Below are 13,234 nucleotides of genomic sequence, written 5' to 3'. Positions count from 1 at the left end.
ATATTAGGGTTATTTACAAATTCTGAAAAAGTTCTTAATCCTAACAACCACTATATCATCAATAATGTACTTCTCCATTGCGTTGCTCCTTTTCCTGCTTGCTTCCTAAGAATGGCATCAATTTTGGGAGTTTTTGCTACTTACCTCAATTGACCAATGAGATTAGTAACTAAATCAATCAGTTTAACCAGTAATGACAAATATCACATCCATCCTGCTCCCTTATATTTATTTACTAATATGTCATTAAAATAGAAAATAACTGTTTATTAATGTATATAGTCCATAAATAAAAATATTAACTTGGTTTGTCATTAATTTTTTTTTCCAATTCACTTTAATTTCATTTTAAATTCAAACCTTTCAACAAAAACTGGAGTCGGAGTCTACGTGTTTTTAGCGATTCCAACTCTGACTCCTTTTACCCAAAAATCTACCCAACTCTGATTCCGACTCCACAGCCCTGGTTATTTGCATTTTCTAGAAAATTCAAACAATTAGATTTGGATATGTTGTTTTTATTATAACATAAAAGTACAAGCCTTTTTTTAAAAGTTTCATAGCTCACCAGTGAGTGTATAAAAGTTTTGAGCCATTACATTATATTGTATTTATAGTTATAAAAGTTTGGGCCATTACATTATATTGCAATTTGGCAGAGATTACTATTCCAAGAGATTTAAGTTTTTCCATATAAGTTATGTGTATGGGTTCCAACCTTTTCTCTTACAGCTAAGTGTGTGGAATCTCGAGAACTGGTAAGCGAATAATCGCTTCAGCTCAGGAAACAGAAACGTAAACTCAAGAAGGATTAATTACCCTTTATTTCTCAAAATAAGAATTTACAGTCGGCTCCTGTCTTAGAGCTTACAGAAAAGCCTCCACTTGGGCTTGAACTCAAGAGTGCTAAGAAATCAAACTTAATTAATGCTTAACTAAAAAGATGTAGCTGCAGCTGTCAAAATTCTAAGGAGTTGGCCCCTAAATGTTAACTAATCAGCGAAGCTATCAAAGACCTAAAATATAGCTGAGCATGGTAATAGCTTAGAGAGAGTGTAACCGAATAGCAAATGAACACTAGGTCAGAATCTCTGGCTCTCTTAAGTCAGTGAAACTTTGACTTAAGTACTGCTCTTCCTCATTTGCATTAACCGTGATTCTAAAAACACACTGTGGCAGGAAATTGTAAGCTGAAATTAGAGAGCTAGAGGATTAGCTGGAGAGACGGGAAAGTAGCTTTAACTACTAAGATAACTGTTAAAAACTTAGGATAAACCTTACATGTTACTTGGAAAAAATAGAAGAAGTACAGCTACATTTTTTTTAGGATATGCAAAATAGGTAATAAAAAAACAAATGGTTTACATTTCAGTTTTATTTGTCCATGCATTCTGAAGTTGTGTGAATGAGAGCTCAAAACATTATTCCCATAAATTAATTAGTCTTAATTCTTTTAATGTATCTCATGGCTGAATAGGAGTTTTTGTTCAGCAGTGAGTGTGGCTGCCTTTATATCATAGAAAATAGCCATTGCACATAAGTGACTTCAGTGTAGGACACCAGCATGAAAAAAGTCTGTGCTTCTTTCCATGATATTGCCAGGCTAGTTGAGTAGAGCATTTCTGCAGTTAAAAGACTGTGCAGAGATTGGCTTAAAGAAAGGAACAGGACGTGATGAGAGAGTTCTGCACATCATGATGCTGACAGCATTGGAATTGGAATGATTTTAGCTAACTGTTCTGTTTTATTGAGAGTATTGGGACAGCAGTGCAAATAATAAATAGTATGTTGCTGTTTATTATGATCTGGATTATGTGAGTATTATCTGCTTCTCCCTTTACTTTTGATGGTTTATAAACATAACCAGATACCAGTGGTACATTAAGCATTGTATGCAGCATGAAGTCAAAGTTTCATTTAGATGAAACTGATAGTGGCATATATGTCTGCCACTGATGGAGTGAGAGACTCTGTATTCATATCTCCTAATAAGAAGCACTCTTATATTTCATATTATTGGATATAAAGCAGGTTACTTCATATGTTTCCTGCTGCTAGAGTTCAAGCCACCATGATGTTATTTGTAGTTCAATATTTGTTATGTCTCCCAAGTAAATGGATGCAGAAGCAGTGACATGTATTTTAGTCTCAGTATTCCTATTCATCTCATCTGAGACCTGCTCTTTCGTCAGGAGTTCACATCCCTTAGGGTCAGCCCAGCTAAACTTATGCCTGCCACCCCTGAGTGTCCCACAGCCATACAAATTTTGGTGCAAATATTTGGTCTGGTGCTTGTTTGCGTGGATAATTTATTCAATTCTAGATATTCTGCCAAACAGCAGTGTGGTCTTAATAGGTCCCTGGAAAAACAGTTTGCTGGGGTCCTTGTGAGAATCACATACATAAAAGAAATGTAAAAGAATTAGCATTGGCCTCTAAGCTCGTAGTACCCCTGAGCAAGTGTCGAGCAAACCCAGTGGATAATTGTGATGGCCCTGGTCCTCAGCAGCCATAAGTAAAATTCATCTGTGCAATCTTCGCATCCATAAACTGATGCATGTCTTTTTTATGCTGACTGAAGATTGTACGTAGAAATTGTACTCTTCTTGAATGCTAGTAAAATAGCTCACTCACCTATTTCTTTCTGATGGCATTTCTTTTCATGCTGTCCTATGAAGATTTTTATGTTTAAATTTGATTGTAAACTTATTAGCATATAATGCTTTTATTTTAGGAGCTGTCAAAAAGTTCCAGGAAGAGAATTACTTTAGCATCATTGTATATAGGCACTGGACCTCTAGAAAAGGAGCTGGTAAGTTAAAATTTTCTCTGTATATTTTAAAATGCTGCAAATTATTGAAAAGTTTTCATATTCATGATTGTAATTTACAAAGTGCCATTTTAAGGCACTTTTCATTTTAAGGTATATTGATGTTCTTCAGGAGAGTATTTAATAGAGCAGTAATTGTTAGCAAAATGGTCACATTATGTAATAGAAATTATTTAACAAGAATGATTATACTTGAGCTAATTATTTACATAAAGCAATAATTATGATGAATATTTATAATAATAAACTCCAAAATGTGATGTAAATTTTTAGATATTATGTGATCTTCATAATGAAATACATGAGGTAACATATACAAGAGGGAAACAAAAGCAAGAGATAAGTATAACCCTAAGGAAACCTATCCATGTTTTGTGCAAGTTTGATCCCAGGCTACATTTCATTTGTGATCAACTAAAATGTTTAATGTATATCATTTATCTTGATCATTGCATGTCACCTTTGATAAATAAGACAGACTTAATAAATAAAATATCAAAAAAGAAAGCATTGATCTACAGATTGAGACACTATGAGGTTATACATTATTTTAACAGAAAATTGAATTATACAGTACAAAGTCTGTAATCTGGACATCCATAATCCAGAATGATCTATAATCCGGACCTCAAAGCTACAAACTTTATGCGCATGCACGTTTCATGTATAACGGATAGTATAAGCTAGGCTAAAATTATCTAAGGCATTTCAGTTAATGTTGCAGATTGCGCTGTTCCTTAATCTTCTAATTGGATCTGGCTTATTACTTTTTGCAGACTGTTAGAACAATTTTATAAAATTGAGCTTGAACTTTCGATTATACCAAAAAGGGTTTTCAATTCTGGAGCTGCCAAAAGATCTACAAAGTGAAAGCATGTTTCGATGTCCATTAAACAAAAAGTGGAATTACTGCAAAAAATGGATAAAGGCCTATCCGTCTCAAAATTATGCGTATGGCATTGGAAAGTCCACTATATATGACACAAGAAAAAGGAACTTTTTGAATTTTTTGTGGAAGCATCTTAAACAACTTACATTGAAAGAAATGTTTCATAAAGTAAACAAATAAATATTAAGCTTTTTTTTTTTTTTTGTAAATTTTGATACCCTTTAGATCATAATTGTTCTTTATATCATAAATTATGATTTCATATTTTTAATTGTATAATTTCTGCATGCCATCATACCAGATTTAAATTGTTGATCTATAATCCGGAAAAACCCCTAATCCGGAATCGCTGAAGTCCCGACGAGCCCGGATTGCGAACTTTGTACTGTACATACATAAAATACACTAAAAACATAGGTAGATCTATGTTTCAGTTGCAGAGTAAGACCGTGAATGAGAATTATAGGCGAGCAGTCTTATTCTTAGATATAAGCTTAATTGCCACCATTCTTTGCTTCTATGTACCTATGATCATTATTAATGCTCTAAATTATTATTATTAAAGACAACACAAGTTTTCAAGACCCTTTGTGCCAGTGCACACATTTGTTTTGAATGAATCATCACTACTGACATCATAAAAACGTGTTTTTTTCATAAATGGCTGTTCCACAGATGTGACACATTTGGTGATGCTGTAATTTAGAATGCTTGGTGAGACAAATATATCTCAGGAATAGTTGTTTGGGGATTGTCCCCCTTTTTTATTTTGGTCGTTAATGATAATTACTTTTCAGTTGTTTAGGCGTACTTGTTTCAGGAATATCTATTATTATCATTATTATTATTATTATTATTTTTTTTTTTTTTTTTTTTTTTTTTACTTTTTGCTACTTTTTCTCCATTTAACAGTTTCAGTTCAAGACAGCATATTTTCATTCCCTTATCCCATTGTATTAATTTTTTGGTAAAAACCATCAGTTGCCAAGTAGATACGACCACTGGATGCAGGTTGGAATTTTTCCCACTTTGGTAATAGTGCATAGCGTTTTAGTGGTTTTTCTCTTGTGTGACATAAATGCAAGGTACTTTTCCTGAAAAAGATTTTCTACAAGAACATTTTGTGATACTTTATTATACTTACCCACACCTCGAATTTCAACATTTAATAAAATTGCAATATTTTTTAGAATAAAGTGAGCAATATCTAACCCATACATATGTATACTATGCATGTTTTTTAGTACACATGGATTTACACATTACACATTGGATGAAAAATGTAAGTATCTTCCATATATTTTTTTTTTCTTCATAAAATTTCTTGTTTCTTATAAGATGCTTCTTTTTATTATTATTAATGAACAGAACAGTACTTGCAAGCTATAAAGTTAGCCAAATAAATATTTTCACTAATTAACAAAGTTTTCAAAGAATTGGCAACTTTTTATGTGGATTTAGAGAATGATCACTAGCCTTGAGTGCTTTACCATTAAACAGATTACTATAAATTATTGGAATGAAAGATTTAATATTTGCCATAAATTAGTCACAGTAATGCAATAGTATTGTAATAAATAGCCTTGCACAATACTGGAATATCTGATTTATTTAAACTATTGGTTCTAAACGGGGGCAATAAGAGGATGCTGAGAGGTGGTGAACTTGTTTTGGGGTGGTAAGGGATGGTAGGCATGTTCTGGACAGTAGGGGGCAATGAACATGTTTTGGTATAAATTTTAAAACTCCCCCAAAATTTATTAAATCAATTATATGGTTTACACCATTTGTACCAGCAACAAAACAAATTTAGGTGACTGTTCGTAAGAATGGTGAGGCGAATTTATATTCTAGGTAGGATGAACTTGGAACAATGATTTTTCTGCGATCCCAACCAGCACAGCGCATGCGTCAGCTATTTCCATGCGCCATTAATTGCAGTGCATGCATTGAGCATCCTTTCAATATGAATATTGGATTTGACCTGTGTTTCTTGTGTTGCTTTTCCCTCGCTTCATTTCTGTTTAGAGCTTGGTAGCCGAGCAGTATAAATCATTAACGTTACCTAGGACTCTATGCTACAGGTCCAATCCTCAGCCGAACTTTGAAATGCAAAGTGCTTATATATATATATATATATTGTTTTAACTTACACTTAAATTAAATAACTGGAGTAACACTTAAATTAAATAACTGGATAATTAGTAAATAATGTAACTAACACCTAAACCCTGACTTGCTAGGATGTGTCTCTTATTTTTAAGAACAGCATTGGCTATTGGACTCTGATACTCCTCAGTCATTTGAAATTCAGACGCCATGCAGTATTCATGCCATTTTTTCAACTGATGCCACTAATTGGCTGATACAGTAATTTAATACCTTTTGCCGTTATATTTTCAACATCGTTTTGCACGGAGTAACTATAATACACAGAGACTTATCTACGCATCTTTCCCACAAGAATTTTACTTTCAGTTAAGCACTTAAGATACGCTATGTGTACAAAAAGTTATGTAAATCCCCAGTTTCGCTTTTCTTTCATTGTTTATTTGGCCAGTCACATAGGTAATTGCGCTTATTAATTCTTTATCATGATCTGAATTATTAATTTTGAGAAATAGTTATCTTTCCCTCATTATATTTTGAAGCCGCCAATGATGTTGTTTAATAAAAAGAAATGTTGTGAATACAGTTCCATGTACTTGAAGCTTGGATTCGTTCCTTTGCCGTCAAACTTGCATTTTCCCATGTGTTTACACTGTAGCAAAGTGTTATATAATGAGGCAATGAAACCATCTCATTTGCAGGAGAATCTGCAAAAAAAAAAAAATCATTCTGACAAACAAAATAAAGATTTGTCATTTTCCATGGACATCAGAGACAAGTTTCTGAAAGCACCATCTGTCTCAGGCTTACTAGTAGCTTCATCAAAACAATGCGAAGATGGTGTGATAGCCTCTTTTAATAAATCAAAATTAATTGCTAAATCGGTGAAAACTTATACCATTGGCAAAAAATTGATACTGCCGGATGTCAAGGAAGTTTTAGAAATGGCTTTACACATCCAGCTGCATCCAATATTATAATAAATCAAAATTAATTGCCTAATCGGTGGAAACTTATACCATTGGCAAAAAGTTGATACTGCCGGATGTCAAGGAAGATTTAGAAATGGCTTTACACCATTCAGCTGCACCCAATATTATAAAATTGTCCTATTGAGCAATGATGCGGTGCGATGATGAATTGACGAGATGGCTGAAGATGTTGAAGCTTCTTTATGCAAACTTTTGAAACTCTATGAATTTTCTCTTCAGGTTGATGAAGCATTCTTGCCGAGTACTAATGAGGTTTTACTGTTAGCGTACGTCTGGTTTGTGAAGGAAGGAAAAATTATTTAAGAGATGCTTTTCGCAAAAAGCTTGATTGCAGATACTAAAAGTGAATCTATTTTTAATACTGTCAAAGATTATTTTAAAGTGAAAAATATTCCTCTTGCAAACATTATGTCTGTTGCAACTGATGGAGCTCCTAAAATGGTGGGTCGTCATCGTGGGTTCATCAGCCTTTTGAAGAGAGATCTACCAAATATTTTAGCTGTTCACTGCATGATTCATAGGCAGCATTCAGTTGCAAAAAACCTTAAAAGACACTTTGCATCAATCGTTACAATATATCAGCTGCGCTGTGAACAAAATCCGCAGTAATGCTCAGTTGCACATCAGCTTAGTTTTGTTTATTTTATATCTCCCGCTGGAAGGGCCGGTAGCAAGTGGCTAGTGCATTGTGCGGTAGCACTACATGTCAGGGGCTCGATTCCTGGACTGGGCAATTTCTTGACTCAGTCTTTCATCTCATGAGTGAGTCGATAAAATGAGTACCAAGTTCGCTTGGGGACTAAACACTGGGGAGGCCTGTGACAAGCTGACCACTTGTCCAGGACAGGTGCTCATGCACTGTAGAAGACCGCAGTTTAGAAAGCAGATATAGGGGCACTGCAGACCATGGCTTACTGAGGGCTGTTACAGCATTGAGTTTTTTATATCTCCTGCTCGTACGTCTAAATGAATCGCCGAGATCAGAAAGTATGTAATAGGTATTAAGTCAACAATGTATAGGTTCAAATAAGCTAACTGTAGTGGACATGAAGTGCCATCTAGTGATTTTAAAAAGGCTCAAAGAATGTGTATGCTTGAAAGTGCATATATGATGTAACCCGTCCATCAGAACAATGCAGGTGGTGATGCACAGAGCTGCTAGTGACATTTAGGATGTACGTATACATGACACATCCATCTCCAAGGTTTTTTTTTTTTTTTTAGTTCAGTAGTATGCCATCACGAAGGGGTTAAATCTAGAGCCTGACATTTTCTGTTTGTTAATTGCTCTAAAATTGTGTTACCTGGCTTAATATCCTTAAATTGAAATTTGGCTCTATTAAAAGTTTTTATTCTCTCTCTCATAATTTAAAATCTGATGTAGTTAGGAGTTCACGTAAACAAAATTTATTAGAAATTCTGACTTATCTCGCATAACTTTAAAATGTTGAGTTTGATGCTGCCATTTAGAGTCAAAAGAAGACACTAGAAACTCAAGAATACAGCTGTTGGTGTAAAAAAAAAAAAAAATTTGCACTTTTTACGAGTCAAAAAATTAACAAACTTCCGGTATATTATATACCAGTGCCTCTCAGAGGGTTAAATTGCAATGATTCATAATAAATTATTTCATTATAATCTAATCATATATAGAGCATCAATTTCTTGAATTGAAATTAACATTTGGAGATCATTGAAAGAGGTTCATTTAACTTATCAAATGATCCTTCCCTCAGAACATTGCTATAAAAGATCCACATCTCTCCTCTGTAATGCATCTCAAGAAAGAAGCTTTTTCATTTCATTATAAAAGAGAATCACAAGCTAAAATTCAAACAAACTTATTCTTCTCTACCAAAATGGGTGCACTCGCATATGAAAGCAGTTTATCTCTCCAAACTTGTTTAAATATCATGTATAGTGTTTCTTAAAATATTTAATTTATTTGCTAATTCATGAACATTATAGTGGTTTTCATTAATGACTTCTTTACACAAAAAAAATTTTCTTGTTTAGAGACTAAGGAATTTTAAAACTGACATCATCTTTGAAATTTCCATATTTAAACATATCTTACGATCAGTATTCCATATACATATATATACTAAAATTTTATGAGCTGCTTGACTTGCACTTTTTTTCTTTCCTGATATAAAACTTGATGTGATAAGAATGAAATTTTTTATCCTTTATTTTTAAGAATGAACTGAAACTAAAAATTTCTATAATACATGTGAGAATGATACAATGCAGGCAAGAAAAACTGTTTTTTAAGTATTAACTCAGAGGATATCCTTAGTAGTAAATAGGAAAAGCATGTGGATTTGAAAAATCATAGCATTTTTGGAATGATCTAATATAAGGAAATTTTAAAGGTGCATCACGTGTAATCAATGTTGAAGTAATGCATGTATCAAATATTGTCTTTATTATTTATTTTTAAATACATTGAATGTTTTGCAGTTTTTAATACTGTATTTATTTTGTTCTAAGGCTGACTTCCCCCCTAATAAATGTCACTAAAAATAGGGTGATTCTTAGAACCAATGTTGTGTTACGATTGGTGATTTTTCTGAATTAAAAATTATTCAGAGATAATTAGTTTTTACAGATTGCTAATATAAATAAATACTACATTAATAAATTTAAGTAATTTATTATGAAATATTTGCTAGATGTATATGTGTATTTTATTTCATTTATTCTACTTGCCTAGCATAATTTTTTTTTTCTTTTCTGTTGGTGATACTGAAGTAAAGCGACCACTTTAGATTCAATTGCTTTTTTGGAATCAACAAAATGCAATATTTGCTTGCTTTTTCTTTAATTCAGGATTTTTTAAAAATACTTTTAATCAGTGTATTCTTTCAATCTTTATTCTGTATTTTTATAGATATATGAAATGAAACAAAATCTGTATATTGTGTTTGAGTAATCAGCTTTACTGTAATTCTTAGGAATATGTTTTGCATTATTATTAAGTATCATGAAAATTTAAACACCATGCTTGGACTCTGCAACAAAAAAAATTTGTAAAATAGTTTGATGTGTAGTTATATTTATTTCTTGAAATAAATATGAAATATGATATTATTTCTTGAAATAAATATGACCACTGAAGTGCTTGAAAATAATTTGACTGTGACTGAAAAAGAATGATAAAAATAGCAAAGGATGTTTGGTTTTAAATAATTTTATTTGCTGGAAAAAAAAAAAAAATCTATAAGCTTATTGCCAGAAGACCAGGAAAAAAAAGTTCAATTAGTAATTAGCTTAATCTTTTTTTCCCTGTAATTGCAAAAATATTTACATATAGATGAAAAGAGTTTCATAATAAAAAATTTTAAAAAAAATATGTGCACAATGGGAAACACAATAATAGTACAGTCAAAAGTCTTTAATTCGGACTCGTCGGGACTTCGGCGATTCCGGATTATCGAGTTTTCCGGATTATAGATCATCAGTTTAAATCTGGTAAGATGGCATGCAGAAATTATAAAATTAAAAATATGAAAACGTAATTTATAAAATAAATAAATAAAAGACTAAAAAAAATATGTGCACAATGGGAAACACAATAATAGTACAGTCAAAAGTCTTTAATTCGGACTCGTCAGGACTTCGGCGATTCCGGATTATCGAGTTTTCTGGATTATAGATCATCAGTTTAAATCTGGTAAGATGGCATGCAGAAATTATAAAATTAAAAATATGAAAACGTAATTTATAAAATAATGGGCAATTATGATCTAAAGGGTATCAAAATTTTCCAAAAAAAACGCTTAATATTTATTTGTTTTCTTTATTAAACATTTCTTTCAACGCCCGCATGCGTAAAGCATACATTATGCATAGCCAAAATTAGAAAATTGCAACCAGAAAACTATTTGATTTGTATTTGTGATATTTATAATGACGAGGAATTTGATTTAAATCATATCAAAGACGGAGTACATCGAGATGAAATACTACATTTAGTAAGGAATTAAAAGCCGATTAAAATAAAAACATCTGCCCTGAAGATAACGATAGTGCTGACAGATCAACTTCTAGTTCATTGCGCGCCACGACGTCCCCCCCCCCCCCGCAGAGCAGCGTGAAATTGATAAACAGATTTCGGAACGGTTAGATATAATAGTGATTTCTCCCCACCAGGTTAGATAAACAAAGGATATGCCTTTATCCATTTTTTGGAGCAATTCCACTTTTTGTTTGATAGACATCGAAACATACTTTCGTAAACAGATTTCGGAACGGTTAAATAAACAAAGGATATGTCTTTCCATTTTTTGGAGCAATTCCACTTTTTGTTTGATGGACATAGAAACATACTTTCGTTTTGTAGATCCTTTGGGAGCTCCAGCATTGGAAATTCTATTTGACATAATCGAAAGTTCACGCTTACTTTTATAAAATTGCTCTTACTTTCTGCAAAAAATGATAAGCCGGATCCAATTCCAAGATTAAGGAACAACGCAATCATCAAATTAACTGAAATAGATAATTAGATAATTTTAGCTTATTCCGTCCATTATACATTAAACGCGCACGCGAAAATGTATTCTGCACTTGCGCACACGCATATGCGCAGTCGTAAAGATCTTACACGCACGCGCAAACGTCTATGCGCATGCGTTAACGCGTCGCATGCACAGAAAGTTTTTAGCTTTGAGGTCCGGATTATACATCATTCCGGATTATAGGTGTCCGAATTAAAGACTTTTGACTGTATAAGATAAAGTCTAAGTGTAATTAAAATACACTTGTTAAAAAATATTTTAGTTACACTAGGCTCTATCTTATACTATTATAAATATAAAGTATTTTTTAATTAATAATTATTTCCCCCCTTCTCCTAAATCATTTTTAGGTTTCCTCTATTGAAGAAGGTTTGGAAAAGTCAGAAGGCACATTAAAAGTACAAATTCTTATTGATTATACTAGGGGCTCCAGAGGAAAAGAAAACACTAGGACTTTGCTTATACCACTTCTTAAAAATTATCCATCTCAGGTGCAGGTATCTCTTTATCACACACCTAATCTTCGAGGTTTTATCAAGTGGTTTTTACCTGAGCGATGGAATGAAACTATTGGATTATCCCACCTTAAAGTGTACTTATTCGATGATACTCTGATACTGAGTGGGTATGTTTACTTATAAGTTTTTCATGTAAATATTTTAATTTGTGTAGCATTTTATTGCTTTTTTATTAAATAAAATCATTGTTATATTTTTATAGATCCATAATATGTAGAAATATATCATAATCCATTGAAATTTTAAGATTTGTTATATATTTGACATTTTCAGCAAATGGTCATTTGTGAATAAAATTATAAGGTATTTCTCCCATCCTCTTGGCGTGCCTCCGTCATGTGGTGGTCTGCACACTGGGCCAATATCCAGAGGTCTGTGGTTCGATTCCCGGCGAAGGCGATTGCTCATTTTTCATCTTGCCTGCTTCCAAAAAATACCTAACGTCTTTACAGTGGCACCTGAACTAAAAGGGTGGTGGATGATGATTTCTCCCCACTAGGATTTGGTGACTGAGTCCCCTAAAACCCCAAGCTGCCCTTTAAAAGGGGGAGTATATAAGGTATTTCTCCCACCTTGGCGTGCCTTCGTGGTGTGGTGGTCTGCACACTGGGCCGGTATCCAGAGGTCCGTGGTTCGATTTTCAGCGAAGGCGATTGCTCATTTTTCATCTTGCCTGCTTCCAAAAAATCCTAATGTCTCTACAAAATGAGTTTCTGAAAATAGTAATTTTTAATAAGTAGTAACAAATAACATGTAGTTGTTAATTTTAACAATAAAATATGATATTTGTTTTGGAGGGTATTAATATTTTTTTAAATTCTTATAATAAATACAAGAAATCATGAAAAACAATGTATTCAGGAAGACAACGCATAATGCTATCTGTAAAGGTAAAATTAATAATTAAAATTAATCAAGCTCATGAAAATATTTAAAAATTAGTAAGTAATGGTAGGTGGATAAGGTGGGAGAGAATTTGAAATATTTACTGAAATTGAAAGTATTTTGTGAAAAATTTGAATGTTATTCATCAATTGAAGTGATACCTCGAATTTCAGCAACTGAAATGATACCTTGAATTATCTTATTAAATGAAAATTTAATTGTATGATCAAAAGATATTGAGAAATAAGGATGTTTGTAATATTGGGATGTGTCTTAGAATCGAAGAAATATGATATTACCAAAACAGTATCTTAAAGCCAGTAATTCAACATAATATAAATGTATGTTGATATAAAAAAAAAACTGTTCAGCACATCAGATTGAGGCCATGTCAATGACCTAGCATGTAAAAAATTTAACAAGATAAGCTAAAATAATGGTAAACAAATATAGTGAATTTTAAAGAGTGCATTTATTCTATTGTGGTTTAT

At 32.6% G+C, this 13,234-nt stretch overlaps 1 protein-coding gene across 13 annotated transcripts in view; it reads left to right on the top strand.

The window, feature by feature from the left end:
• The window catches only part of PGS1 (Phosphatidylglycerophosphate synthase 1), a 134,149-nt gene that overhangs the window by 81,253 nt on the left and 39,662 nt on the right, over nucleotides 1-13,234 (top strand). For all 13 annotated transcript variants that reach the window (XM_085821494.1, XM_085821490.1, XM_085821485.1 and 10 more), the window contains 2 exons: nucleotides 2,735-2,812; nucleotides 11,691-11,965. In XM_085821494.1, coding sequence (XP_085677620.1) covers nucleotides 2,735-2,812; nucleotides 11,691-11,965 — 353 coding nt within the window. The remainder of the gene's footprint in view (nucleotides 1-2,734; nucleotides 2,813-11,690; nucleotides 11,966-13,234) is intronic.

This window comes from Stegodyphus dumicola, chromosome 8 (assembly GCF_044657685.1).
Source record: "Stegodyphus dumicola isolate Sdum_Otavi_A_Nest chromosome 8, ASM4465768v1".
In the NCBI taxonomy this organism is placed as follows: domain Eukaryota; kingdom Metazoa; phylum Arthropoda; class Arachnida; order Araneae; family Eresidae; genus Stegodyphus; species Stegodyphus dumicola.
The sequence above is the reverse complement of the archived record's forward strand: the minus strand, read 5'-3'. Positions and strand labels throughout refer to the sequence as shown.